At 39.9% G+C, this 15440-nt stretch overlaps 1 protein-coding gene across 1 annotated transcript in view; it reads right to left on the bottom strand.

The window, feature by feature from the left end:
* Window positions 1-15440, bottom strand: part of PPM1H (protein phosphatase, Mg2+/Mn2+ dependent 1H) — a 130361-nt gene that overhangs the window by 71789 nt on the left and 43132 nt on the right. The window contains exon 2 of the mRNA XM_059847001.1: window positions 821-989. Coding sequence (XP_059702984.1) covers window positions 821-989 — 169 coding nt within the window. The remainder of the gene's footprint in view (window positions 1-820; window positions 990-15440) is intronic.

Below are 15440 nucleotides of genomic sequence, written 5' to 3'. Positions count from 1 at the left end.
CACAGTGAAAAAAGCTGCCAATGCAGTGTCTACAGAGCTCCATGTAGGGCAAATGTGCCTACACAACAGTACAGAAACTTAGAAAGAGCAGATGGAGTTTGACTTGTGTTTTTGTGGCACCATGGGCATCTGTGTAAATTACAGAACCATAGGTTTAGGATGAAAGAGACCTTAAAGATGATCTGGTTCCAACCCCTCTGCCATGGGCAGGAACACCTTCCACTAGACCAAACTGCTCAAAGTCTCATCCGACCTGGCCAAACGTCTCTGGGCAACCTGTTCCAGTGCCTCACCACCCCCACAGTGAAGAATTCTGCCTAATATCTAATCTAAACTCTCTATTAGTTTGAAGTCCTTACTCCTTCTCCTGTCACTACAGGTCCCTGTGAAACCCCCTCTCCCATTCCCCTTAGGTACTGGATGGCCAGTCTAAGGACTCCCTGGAGGCCTCCCTTCTCCAGGCTGAACAGCCCCAACTCACAGCCTGTCTTCATAGAAGGTGTGCTCCAGCCCTTTCCTTATCTTCAAATTTCTCAACGTTATATTTCAGAAATGAAACAAAAAGAAAAATCCAGGAGCATCCCCTTGCCCATCTTTAAACTAAAATACCTTAGATGGAAGGAGCATTTTTCAACACAAAAAATTAAGTAGTAGAGCTAAGAAAAATATAGTGAAATGTTCTGCATTTAAGCAGAGATAGTCAGTAGGAGGAAATTGAAAATATATGAACTATTCAGAAAGCACCTTTTAGTGCCAGATTCTTACACCCTTTTATATTATTTTGTATGTCTCTACTGACGAGATATAGAAGTTTGCTTACTGAATTGTCTTTCAGCTGGAGACCTTCTCCATTGGGCAGCGATGATCTCCGTTTTGTTGAAGAGTTCTTGTTTGGTGTAGAATTACTGCCTCCAGCTTTCTTCTTGACAAAGAGGACTTCACAGCTGGCTTGATCCTCATTGTGCGTGCTCTTCCCTGCATTTATTACCCTAAGAAAAAAAAAATAACAAAAAAAGAAAACAGTGACCAGATTAGCAAAGCACAGCAGCCCCCATCTGTATCTGGCAATGTGACTTGAGAGGCACGGAACCAGAGTCCAGCAGTGTTGCAATTACTGATTGAATTAATACCTGACTGCCTTCCAGAGGTACAAACATACACACAGGCATACTTTTTATTTCTGTACACATACACATGACACAACAAGCATTTTCAGCAGAGCTATGTGAATAAGAACCAATGGTGCCATGAGCATATTTCACCCCTAGGTATACCACACTTTTTTTAAAAAAGAGACTACTTTATGGATGAAGTTGATAATACATATGCCTCTCAGTTGAAACATGAGACCCCCATTTCCTTTTCTACCTGTCTGCATCTCTGCTGTAAATAATGACTCTGCTGGCTAAGAGTGTGCATCCTGTCAAGTTCCAAGTCTTTGCACAAACAAAATACCTGCTATAAATTTACAAAGCTGTTACTGCTAAAGGCAGTCTGTTCAAACAGCATATATTAGAAATGCTGTGACAGAAATACAAGGAAAAGACATTGCCTCTGATAGGCAAGTCAAGCTTGCTTGTACCACAGTGATGCAGTGATGCACACTAAATACATCTCTCTAGTACTTAACAACAAAACCCCCTGCCCCTAGAAGCCTAACTCAAACTATCTGTCCCACCTGCCCTGTAGGAAACAGAAGATTTGCACTAAGAGCTGCAGGCATGCAAAACCCAGCACTAAGAGCTCAGTGCAAGCTTTTAACAGCCAAAGGTATCCTGAGACTTGTACCACAGCTCCCTTCCTTTGATCAGTGATGAGGCTGAAATAAACAGCTATTCCACCAACAAGTTTTTAAAACCTTAATCAGAAGCCTGTGTCATCCAAAATACTGTGGTTACTATCATCGATCTCTGAACAGTCAAGCCCAAACACATTTTCCACTTTCTTCATGAGAATCTCATCACAAACTGACCAATTTTGCATCAGCTGACAGTCCTGAGTTCACACAGGGAAAACCCATGGGACAATGTCTTGTTCCAACCAAGCAAAGACACTGTGACTTTGATGGAAGCAGGTCTCCTCCCACAAACACTATCCACCCACTCCTCTCACTGCGAGGCTGGGGTCAGCAAGACCCATACTCAGAGACAGTATTTCCACTACTGGATAAGCGCCGAGCTTCACATCAGGCACACCATGTCTTTAGAAATAACTGCTGCCTCCCCAGAAACTCAAACAGCTTGAAGGCACATCATGATCCTGATGGCAAGTTCAAGACATTCCTGACTTCTTGATCTCTAACGTTTTCATTACAGTAAAGCTTTACACAATAGCAAAATACTTGCTAAAGGTTGTTGAAATGAAAAGAAAACAAAAACCAAAGGAAGGCTTGTAGGGAACCCCAGCTTGCTTGCTCGTGCTGAAATGTCAAGTCTGTATCAGCCTTGCTTAAAGGTAATACATTTTTTCCTCTTTCAAGGAGCAGTATGATGCTGTGACACACAAATGAGTATTCCTGCCTCTGAAAAGAAAAAAAGTCTTTTTTAAAAAGAAAATGTCCACTGCAGTTAACTGCTTTCAGAAATGGGAAATTTCCTGGCAGTGCTAAATGCTACACATTGCAGTCTCTCTGTATGCACAGCACCACCATTTGTTTGCGTGTCTTGTAAATAAACACTAATTGTGGATAAAATTATTTTGCAAAACACATAGAGAGTAGAGATGAAGGAGCAATTAGCTGCAAGGCACTTGTGAGCAGTTTAACCACTCATCCCCTGTAGTGTTTAACCTTTGGGCAATTACAGATCAAATATTGAGATGCAGTAAGCTTCCAGTCTGAAAACTCTCATTTTCTTGACATTAGGAAAAGTAGAAGCATATATTCAAAAATGGGGGAAAAGTGTCTGGGAGGGAGGATGGAACACACAACACACAGGACAAAATCATAATCCGAAAGCATTTAAATCAGCTGATCAACACCTGTTCAGTTTGAAATGCTACAAACTTGATTAAAATACTGCACCAGTAGAGAAAGTCTAGCTTTACCACATCAGGAACTAATCAATACTTAGTTTAGCTGACCAGTCTCCTTACTGATGCTGCTGTCTTTAATCCTATTTTAAAAAAAGTAGCAGGAGACAAGTAAGAGACAAAAGTTACTCCTTACAAACACCACTGCTTTCCTACTGCTTATGGTTCCTTATGAAAGTCATTGAACTCTTAGAGTTGCCCTGGTTTCTGAGCTTAGTGATGGACCTTAGGACTTGTAAGGTGGAAGATGTTCTGATGTTTAATGACATATCAAGTTATGCACAATATTATCATTTTTTAAGGCTTTTACAAAGAAAATTATTCAATGTACTGAATACATTAGAAAGGCTATGAGAACAAAGTGACCCAAGAGACTGGCTTGACAATCAGCTATCACAAAACACCTGGAGTTGAAACTGCGTACCAAGCAACTTGCTAGAAAAGGATATGATCAAAAGGAACCTGGCAAAACTGAATACTGAGTAAACATGGGAGTTGGGGTGTCAGCGTATTGAGGAGGGAGGAATGGGCTCTGAAAAATACATTTAATCCAAGAAGTCAACTATATCTCCCAGAATTCCAGTTTTTCTTTCTTCATCAGAGGATTAAGTGCATTTTATTCCTTGTGAATGCCTGAATTTATCATGTCAAAATGGTGCTTCTGGATCCTCTCAGATAATACAGGGTCTAGATACCAAAAGCTGCTCCTCCCCTGACACAGGTACTCTTCTACTCTCACATCCCACCTCACAGGCAAATCCTGGAAAACTGCTGCAGTGAAGCCCCATGATTTTTAATTTCAAATCTTGAGCTATGTGCCTGATGCCAAGCACAGAAGCTGGTAACATCTACTCAGCTTCCAACAGCTTCTACTTAACTTCAAACAGCTCTGTCTTTGCTGACTTTTGAAATCCTTTTCTTTCTGCAGTTTCCTAAATCCCTCCTTCAGGCGATTCTTTCAACCAGCTTTCCAATGCTGATTTCACTGTTGTCTTTCCTCCTTGCTCTCCCACACTGCAACTTATCAGAACAAAAATCACATTTAAGCTGCTTATACAAATAACAAAGCAGAACTAACAAGATATTCATATCACCAACGGTAACTCTTATTTAGACCTTGGAATTTCTTATGGAAAATCTGCCCCTCCTCCCACTGACGAAGTACCTCAGCTTCCAAAGACTGCCGCCGTGTATTTTTTTCTATCTAACTCAAAATATAAGTTTTTCACCAGTAAAGTGAACAAAATGAGACGAAACAGCTCCATTAATATTAAAAATAATGCAGAGAAAAAAAAAAGTTAAAAATTAATTAAAAGAAAAGTGAGACCTACATAACTCTCCAGCTTACTTAAACATACATTTCCAAGTGAATTCCTCTTTTTGTTCTCTCTCCAAATTTCTCAAGACACTGATTAAACCTATTGATGATTCCTTTCCATTCTTTCCCTCCTCCCCCCCAACACCCATGTATCTTCTATCCAATCTTTTGCAACATTCAACCCAAATAATGTATCTAGATCAGAAGCCCCTCCTTTTACAGAATTCGCTGCCTGTACTGTGTCAAACACATTTCTCAGTAATAAATAAATAACCCTCAAGTTTAGTTTGAGGTATAGTGGTGCTAGCAAAACCTATCCCGCTTTCCAAACAGGAGCATCCTGAAGCCTGCAGTCAGGTGGTGGGCTTCAGTCACAGTTGAAATACCTGCATCAAATCTTGATGGACACTTCAGTGTTTCATGAGTCTTAATCTTAAACATGTCCTCAGCTAAAAGCAAATCTACCAGACAGGGGCCAGCTAGTTTGTTTAGCTCACAATTAGGATTCTCTTGGTATCTCATGAGACCCCAAAGCCCATCTGACTAGATGGAAATGCAGGTCACACTGCGCTTCTATTCTTCTCTCAACAAGCAGAGCTCAAACTTCTGTGCCATGATCACTGCAAAATCTGAAGTTTATCTTAAGAGAACAAAAACAGGCTTGGATAGTTTCAAAAAACCCCTCAAAAACAATCCAAACCAAACCACAAACAAACACAAACCAAAAATAAAGCAAACACAAACTAAAAATAAAAGCTTCAGTCTTATGAAGTGTTTCTATTCACCCCTCTATTTTTTATTTTTTTATCAATACCAGTATATACTCTTTGGGTGTTTTATTCCTTTCTATAACATGCTCTTTGATATTATATTGTGATCAGCCAAAATTCCAAGCTGTGCTGTAGCAATAAAGTTTTACCCACCAAAAAAAAAAAAAATCCCTAATGCAGTTGCCTTACCCACTTGGAGCAAAATATATCCCACAACAGAAACTTCAAACAGTTCATGAGCTGCAGTGAAGGAACATTGCTTGTAACATGCCCTGAAAGATGTTTTTACTTGGGGAACGTGTGCTCATTTGCTCCACAAATATTAATCCCATAAAAATTGCAAAATCTCCTAAGGGTTAGCAAGAAAAAAAGAGCTAGAAATAAAAGGATATCCATAGGCAGCTTGTTGTACACTGCAACTTTCAATTCTACCCTCCTCTGGGGTTTCAGACTAGCAGTGGACACCTGTATTTGTTTTGACTCTGAATGAATCAATTCAGCAGGAAGCACAAAGCCCTTCTCTGCCCCCCTCACAAGAGCTACAGCCAGCTTCTCCTCTTTCCAGCTGTGGCACACACACACACACACCACTCCACAATTGCATGACACCAGCTTGCATCCAACCCAACTAATAACACAGAAGTAGCCCAGAGGAATGAATACTATACACACAGACCACAGACAATACATTCCTAACAGTTTTTGTTATAATTTCAACAGTCTTAGAGTGACAAAGATACCACAAAAAAACAATTTTCACAAAAGTGTTGCTGGCTTTACTTCCCCCTCCCACCTTTTTTTTTTTTTCTTCCCATTATTGGATAAGCATGTGAGTGGATACCACTGCTTTCTTCTGTGACATCTCACTTACAGTCTTAGATTTCCAGGTAGGTGTCTGTTTCCTCCCTTTCACCCACATGAGATTTATTTCTGCACTGGAAATCAACTTGAAAGAGATTTCCTTCTAGCTGTTCACCTCCTTGCTCAGATGAAAGGCAGCTCTTCAAGCAGCCTAAACAGTTCCATTAATTCCTTACTGGAACTGTCACACTGGGCATATCAAAACCAAAGCACTCACCAGTATTGTCCACTGCAAACAGAAACTGAAGCCAGACCTGAATCAGTTCTCTAAATCCATGGGGCTAAATAAAACTTTCATTTAATTAACCAAGGAAGAAGCGAATATTTAGCCATGAAATCTTGCAATGATATGCTGTGAAAATATGGTTTCTCCTAGCAGCAATTACACTGGTATACTAGGCCAAGTTAACTTGGAGGCCAGCTAGAAGCTATGACACCCATCAAGCTAATAAGAACTAAACATGGGATTAAAATAGTTTAAGTATAAAAGTAGAATAGCATTTATGCTGGAAATTTACCACAAGTTCAGTGTAAATGATCATAACCTGGTAACACAGCTTGTCTTTGGGCTGAAGTCAATGACATCTTGGAAGGGAAGTCCACTCTGATGTTAATTGTATGGACTTCCCAAAATGCTACAATGCAGCAACACCATCCAGCTACCCTTTCCAAAAAAAAAAAAAAAAAAAAAAGATTAAATACTAAGTGACTACAAGGAAGAAAACTGCTGTAGGTCACTGCAGGAATGTGCAAGCTCTATGACCACTACACAGGGGGAGGCAGCTCTCTTTGATAATTAGTACGCAGGTATTGCAGAAGAAAACCAAGGGACGGCGAGCCCCAAGCAGATGCTGAGCCAGACCAGTGGGATACAAAGGTGGTTAAGCATGATCTCACTTCAGAGCTGAGCAGTCTCAGCCATAGCTGGCAATACTGCTTGCCAAATTCTTCTTCCTCACTCCTTCTGTGCTCGCTATCACAATGGGGTAAGAAGAGGTTGCAAAAGATTAATTTGACACACAGAGAACCACCATTTATTTCCCACAAAGGACAGTGAAACTGAAAAGAATGCTAGGTCAGACTGCTCATCATCCATATTTTGAGCAACTTTGCCTGGCTGTTGAACGCTTGCTGAAATATAAGCAAGAGACCCAGAAGACAATGAAAATAAACAACTTGGTTTTCACCAGTGTCCTTATAGTCCAGTTCCCACTAACACACTTGGACCTTTTTCTTCTCTCCAACAGTTAAGTTCTCAAATCCTGCTACTCTGGGGAAAATGGGCCTGAACTTATTTCCATGATTTTCAGGAGGAAGTTGTCTTGAAAGTTCTACAAGTTATGCTTCTTATATGAATAGGGCACATTCAATCTAGCAAAGTCAGCATCCAGATGAGTATATTTGCACAAAAATTGAGATTTTTATGCATTATTAGATTTTTCTAGATTTTTGTTGCTGATAAAGCTTACCTTATGTTATTACGTTATAACATTATGTTACCATGTTATAACATTATTATGTTGTTGATAATGCTCAGCAGCTTTGGCTGGTGTGGTAAGTTTTCAGCTTCAAATTGAAGCAGAAAGCATTAAAAAAACCCTAAAGAGTAGTGAAAAGAAATGGACCCTTCCTATAGGAATATCCTTTATCATGTCTCATTAGCCATGTATGAATAGTACCTGTGAATTTACACATTAGGACTGACAACTCTTGAAATTGGGGCACCTGGTTCAATCTAAAGAAATCACACCCTGATAGTATCTTTTTTATTTTATTCACCATCATTTTATCGCATGTGATTTCACTGTCATGGCCTTTAGGGGTGATCCTGGAAGTTCACTGATGAGCAGTACTTCATTTTTGACTGCACACCAAGAAACACATCATTGGATACTGGTTACGAGCTGCTTTTAGATGAGAAACATCTTTGCATCTGTCCTAGAGCTCACATTCAAGATGAGAACCAAAGTTCTGCCATTGCTTTCCCTCTAATGCAAAGGAAAAGCAGCCACTTCCACATTAGTTCCCATGAGCTGTACACCACCTTCTGCACGTGAGGCTGAATAAAGTCCTGACCATGACATCCCCCATAAGGATGGCACCACAGCTGAGACACAGTCTGACAGAATGGCTGCATATGAGGTTCAGATGTCCCCACAGAGTTATGTGACAAATACAGAAATCATTTTAGTTAAAATGATGAAAAGGTAAGGAAAAGCAACCTGCCCCTAATTGCTACAGCAAGGGGCATCTGGGTTTCACAGTAGTATTGTCTACAAGCTCAGCACTACTGTTACTACTCCACCAAATCCCAACTGAAAGCTCAGATTGAATTGATGTCAGTTTTATTTTCTTTTAGATTTTTAAATGAGTGTATGCACATGACAAGGATGCATGAAGAAAACAAAAGACTACTTCCTCCTCCTCCTCCCCAGTTTCCTTCCCAAAGTTCTACTTTTGAAAGCACATCTAAAATAAATGCTCTCTTCCTTACAGAAATGCCAATAAAATGCAAGTAAAAGTTCTCCTTATGCTTACAGTGAAGCAAATTATGTGCTTAAAAGTAATGCAGTAAATCCCACATCTTTAGACTGATGCTGTAGACTGCAGTCCCAGCTTCAGGGTTAAGAGAAATCAAGATAAATGGCTTATGCAAAACTGGTCCAAGCTTTTAAAAAAAATTTATCTCTCATATTTAGCATGTGTGAAAGTTAACCCCAAGAGATGAGCGATGACAGTAATAATCCCTTTTATACAGCTGTCAACTGAATTTAGCCCCAAGATAATCTCTGCAAGTGTGACAGAGAAGGTACACATTTCCACAGATACACACTAATGCCTTTTTCACAATATCCCTCTACTGCAGCAGGAACTTGAAGCCCCCACAACCTGAAAGAAAACAGCCTGCTAATTTATTCTTAGAAGTCATCATAGAAATTTATATGTATGGAAGCACACGTATGCAAGTCAAGGGGGAGGAAAAAAAAGAGAGAAAACATTATGTAAAGCTTTATTATCACAAGCAGGAAATTAATTAAGAGCCACTCATATGCTGGTAATTTTTAATAATTAAAGAAAAAATACACTCTGCTGCTGGAGTTTTACATCCATCACTTTTCCTCTGGGAGAACCATTAGCTAGCAGATGTGCAGGAAGGGGCCATGTGCAAAAAACAGTCCAATGACTTTTTGTCATAGAAATGTGCCTCAAAACCCAGTCTTTTACTTCTGTTACTAAAATTGCATTACTAGACCTCATCTTTAAAGCTGTTAAAATAGAAGATAAATGCAAACCAATGAAACGTCAGCAATCCTGAGCCTGAAATAAAAGAATACAGAAGAATGGCAGCTCCCTTAATCTTGATAGACCATGATTCATCAAAACATTTGTAGTGATCATTCATTTATTCCTCTTGGGGCTAACAATCAATTCCAAAATTAGCTTTCCTAAATTTAAAGTATAAAAAAGTCACAGTAATTAAAGCAAAACAGGATTAAGAAAATTTTGCAGTACTTGAACATATATTTTATATATACATGCATACACATGAACACATCTAAAGAAAAACCTGTGGTGATTCTCATGCAACTTATACAAAATTCAGTTAAATAATATGTCATTGAAAACACTTATTTTTCATGTAATATAATTCAAAGTGCTTAATATCTTTGCCCAGTTGTTCAGCCACCACAGAAGAAAATTTCCAGGTGCAATGTTAATTTAGAGTGAAAGTCAACATAGAAACCCTGTTAAATCAGTGCCAGTAAAAGAAGAATGACAGTCAAATGCAGAATTTTTACACAAGAGGAGGCAAATAGCAGTGAGCAAATGAGTACCTGGCTCTGTGTGAGGGTGGGTGTGTGTGTAGACAGACAAGGGTGTCCTTTCCAGCCCCATCTGCTCCCTTTATCCAGAGGGAAGGTACTGAAGCTCTGGAGTCTGCACAGCACCTGTTAACATGGTACGCCACAACCTCAGGGTAAATGTTCCCCAAAGACTCCTTGCAGGGGGTGGGATGAAGAGATGCATTCCCACCCAGAAGCAGAAGAGGCTTAACAAGGTTAAGAAGTTTTGGAAGGTGCAAAATCAGAGAATCACAGAATAGCTAAGCTTGGAAGTGCCCTCTGGAAGTCATCTGGCCCAAACCCCCTGCTCAAGCAGGGTCACCTAGAACAGGTTGTCCAGGATCTTGTCCATATGAGAATGCAGAGGGAGCAAAGCACAAAGCAAGAGGACTGTCTTACTAATGTGTGCACAGCAACTGGCCCTGAGCAGGAACAGCTCACTGACACCCTGAGAAGTCTGCAAAGTCAAGCTTCTCCAGCACACCATTTCTTCTACTTGTGCTGCGCAATCTGCCTCCACTACAAACCTTACCCTTTCCAAAGTCAATAGCATAAGCACCTAAAAAGCCTCAATCCAAGTTTTCACTTGTACATGCAACAGGCACACTGGAAAGCCTACAGACTGGCAAGTACTTTGCACAAACACAGTAAGCAGGGCCAATATGGAATATTTTAGAAAGCTCTGTAACCAAGGAGAATCACTTGTGCCCAAAGAGGCCTAGAGGAGATGGCATAGCGTGGCACAAACTTAAGCAGCCCTGGTGGGGTAGATCTTGCACAGTGTGACCAAAGGCACATGCAGTTCCAGCGATGTCCCAACAAGAACAAAGTCAACGCCAGAACCAATTGACAACTGCAACTTCCATGTAAACTTCTCCATCCGTCTCAGATGACTGGGAACTTAAAATTGTGTCAAGATCTGTAAAAATATGTATCAGGAAATAATAAATATTAGAGCGTCCCCGCATCCTGCTACACCAAGGAACAACTCGCTTCCAGAAATTATAAGCTGCACAAGTGTGAAATATGCATGAAGGCAAACAGTGAAACTGGAAGTTTGAATTTATAGACCCCTAGACAAGATTCTAAATAAATATTAAACAATGTGTTCAGACTGAAAAGAAAACCCATAGAATTCAGCAACTGAATAACCTGCAAAATGAGCAATGGACAACTTCTCAGGCAAAGGGTGAAAGGCAAACTTCAAGTATCCCCTCTCTTGGCTTTCCCAGTATAAGCAATCTCCACCTTCATATGCCAGTGTGCTACTCCACAGGGAGACATGTGTAATGAAATTATTTTTTTTAAAAAAATCAAAATCAATATATTTCCACAATAAGACTGAAGGGAAAACATGAAGGTAGAAATAGCAGATAATAGGGAGAAGTCCTGACTAAAATTTCTGAAAAAGAAAGCTATGAAGCTATGAATCTTAGGAGACTCGGAAGCAAGTAATGTGAAAGAGATGATGCACCCCAGTTCAGCAGTATGTAACTGTGAACATCAAACACTGATACATCTCTTTTCTCAAAAATCCACTCAAGTTTGTCATTGCTTTCAAGAAGATGAGCCCAGAGCACCTTCACCTTGGCAATGGCTCTGCATCAAGAAGCCAAGTGCTTTTAATCTTCTTATGTGTCTACATGTGTCTAGTCACCCACATGCGACTGTTGTGACAAGTGTGGTCCCCAGAGATGAGATCTAGTCAGATGTCTACAGTGCAGACAGCTAAGTCTGCTTATTAAGTCTGGGTGATTAGCTAAAGAGAAAGAAGACATCTGGGGGCATGATTCATCTGACCTATTTTAGTTGTTTACATAGCATGAAACATGTCTTCCTCTTGGCGGGTGACAAAGCTCAGCCTAGACACTGACACAGCAGGTTGTCAGCACGCGGTCAGATGATTCCCACTTACATGCCTGAGCTTATGAGGGTAGAGGGAGCAAAGCAAACATACAAACAAACAAAAACCCCCAAACAAACAAAAAACCAAGCAGACCCCCCCCCACCAAAACCAAAAAAGGCCATCAACTTCTCTTTCAATAAGTTTTTTTTGCTATTTGAAATGCATTTTCCTCAAAATGCATCCTTTATATGTATGTCCTTTGGTATGGCTAATAATGTCATCCAAGGCAGAGAATTAGGGTTTAAAGCGGAGCAGAAGAAATAGAAATAAATGCAGCAAAAATTGCTTTCAAAATAAAGGCTGAGGACATATTGGCAATGTAGCTCCTGATGCAATATGTGAGTTTAGTGTGGCGTAACTATTTAAATGCATCTGAAACAGCTGGTGGGATTTTAGACTCAAAAGGAGATAATTGTCAATCTTATTCAGAGCAATTAAATCTGTATAGGCTAAAATAGGATCTATTGTTCCCCACAAATACGAGGACTGGAGCCAGAAGTAACTTCAGTGGAACAGAAAGTTGGCAGCTTGGAAAGGGGCTGAGAGCTGTGCATTCTCTAGCATAACAGGGAAAAAGCCCAACCCACAGCCGAAAACAAGCTCAGAGACTTTTTCATAAAAAGAATTTATCCTCTTCTGAAGGAAGGAGATGTCAGAAATTAATACTGAAAGGGACGTCAACATAGACTTATCTCAGTCCATACTCCCCACACATAGAAATGTATCCACCAATTTCTTCTGGGGACTGAAAAGAAGAAAGCTAGAGATGATTATTGCTATATTTAGACATTAAACCTACCTACATACCTACTGCACTACCTACATACCTTTGGAATCATTGAGCACAGGATATTTAGGGAGGCACAGAAAGCCGGATAGCTCTTAGAGGCCAACACTGCCAATAGAGAAACAATGATTAATCTGCTCTCAATTCAAAATGATCAAGAAGTGGCAGCAAAGGATTTGCAAATAATTTGCCAAGGACAAAACACCTCTAGCAGCATTAAGTGATGGCTGTTAAACTGCCACAAAAAAAAAAAAAACCCAAAAAAAAAAAAACCACCAAAAAAAGTAGAAAAGCCACAAAGAGCTGGTGCATGTCCCACACTTTTAACTGATATCAATATAATTTACCTTCCCTTTACCCATCAACCAGCTCAGAATACCAATCTTTTCTCATCAGTGTGTGTTTCAAGGGTAGGGGTAATTCTTCACTTAAGAAAAAGGAGATTCTTTACTCCAAAAACTCACATAGTCACAAAATACAATCACACCACCTACTGTACAAAATTAGTATTTCCTGAGCCAGTTAAAGTACCATACTTCCTTTATGCTTTGTAGAATTGCATACACACACACACACAAACATATAAATATATATATATATATATATAAAAAACATATATATATATCTCCCATATGTATATTTTAAATTTATTTGATTAGGACATGTTTTATTTACTATACAAAGATTAAGAAATGCAGTTCAGAGTGTTGAAATAAAATGCCCCACAGACTACAGGAATAAATCAGCACAGCAATTAGAAAAGAAAGACTTGAAACACAGAGGAGTCTTCCCCTACTGGGGAAAAAAAAAAAAAAAGCAAGCAAAAAATTTCTAATTCCTCTGAAATGTTGACTATATCACTGAGCACAAAATTCAGTCTTACAGAGAAGCAATTTGGAGTAATGTGTTTCTGAACAGAAGAAATAGGTTCTTCTACAGAATGGAGAGTGGCTACAGCTGGGGCCACTGGCACATTACCTGCTGTTACCTATCTCTCTGTGTTAACACATATATTAAAAATGGTGTGGCCTCCCAGGATGAAACAAGGGAAAGAAGGGCACCAGAGTGAAGGCACACTGACTGACCTCCTCCAGAGCAGCATTACACACTCAGGAGTGAGAGCAAGCTGTACATTTAGGTCTGCAAAGAAACCAGCCTGCAGTAGACAACAGCAGCAACTGTCCTGCTCTCCTACCCACTGGAGGATGGTGGTGCCAGCAGGAAAGAAGGATGCCAACCTTCCAACCTGCCAATTTGACAGCCCATAGTCCTTACGATCTGGTCCCATTCATAAACTGGAACAAAACAAAAATCATTTTCTGAAGCATCTTCAGAATGGCCTTAGCACAGCTGTTCTATCCCCGATGGGTCAGAACTCCAAGGTAGCATCTTGGAGCAGACAGCAGGCAGGAAGCAGAGCTATTTACATACTTCACTGAACATTTTTTACATTTTTTTACTCTCCTGCTGTAGTACTGGGACCAGACACCTCCAAGGAAATGCCAAAAGAATGGTCTACTTCCTGCTTCATGGTCTTCTAGTGTATGTGGTGGCTGCTCCAACCTCAATGGCTGCTCCAGTTCCAGTTCATCGCATTTTATCACTTGTGCTTAGATAAATATGAGGCTCTGTGTGTGATTCCTTCCCTTCTTGTGAAAATTATTCTGGTTGGAACTTCTCTTCCCTTTTATGAAGGGAAGAGGCTTTTCCAGGAGGCTAGATGCTGAAGGAAAATTGCCTGTTGCTTTTTTGTTGTTGTTCTTGTTTTGCAAGCAGTATTTCTGCTTAAGAAGGCATGGGTTTTTTTCAATTACAGCAAAAAAAAATTACTGAAATTGCTTAATCCTCTTATTTCCACATGCATGAAACTTTGCCCAGTTTTCTGCATTTACTGTACTTTTTAGACCATAACTAGCCATTGAATATAAAATGCATTTCTGCCATAATGACATCAATGGGAGGGCAGAGGCTTAAGCAATAACTATGCCATCTTTCCCATTTATATATGCACACAAAAACTTCACTGTACTCCATTTTCTTACCTCTATGACAACAGTACTTCCCCACTCCTGATTTATCTCCTGCCTGCCAGCACAAACTTAAGTACACAGAAAGGGAAAAAAAAAACCTAAATGCCTAATTATGATGGTTTTGATGGGGAAAGAGATCATTTTGGGGCTATGTTTTGGGTTTGTGCTGAATACAGTACTGATAATAGAGGTTTGTTTTTTGTTTTGTTTTTTGTTATTGCTGAGAGGTGTTTACATAGAGCCAAGTCCTTTCTGCTTTCTGTACTCTCATGCTGGGGAAGAGACTTGGGGTGCCTGGGAGGTTGGGAGGAGACACAGCCAGGACAGGTGACCCAAACTGGCCAAATAGATGTTCCAGACCATGTGACATCATGCTCAGGATATAAATTGAGGAAAAGAAGGTGGGGGATGTCTGATGTCATTTGTCTTCCCCAGTAACCATTACATGGGATGGGGCCCTGCTCTCCTGGAGATGGCTGAGCACCTGCCTGCCAATGGGAAGCAGTCCTTTAATTCTTGTTTTGCTTTGCTTACATGTGCAGCTTTTACTCTCCTTGCTAAACTGTCTTTGTCTCAGCCTATGGGTTTTCTCACTTTTACTCCTCTGATTTTCCAGCTGGTAGTTGGCATCACTGTACACCTTCTTTATTTTTTTTGGCTGTTTCCTTCATCAGCCAACAGATAATGGTACAATGTGCTGTGAAGTATACCCCAACTAATATTTTCTTAGGATATGGTATGTTTTGAAGACAACTCAAACATTCAGTAGAATTTTTTTCTCTAGCTATGAAACTTTGTGCCCAATTAGATTTTGAATAGCCTCAATAATTAGTGCAAAGAGCACTACAATTATTGTATCCATTATACTTCTGTGCCTTCAGCATTTTTATCTA

This window comes from Haemorhous mexicanus, chromosome 5, assembly GCF_027477595.1.
Source record: "Haemorhous mexicanus isolate bHaeMex1 chromosome 5, bHaeMex1.pri, whole genome shotgun sequence".
Taxonomy (NCBI): Eukaryota; Metazoa; Chordata; class Aves; order Passeriformes; family Fringillidae; genus Haemorhous; species Haemorhous mexicanus.
Note: the sequence above shows the minus strand (reverse complement) of the source record. Positions and strands in the feature narration are given on the sequence as shown.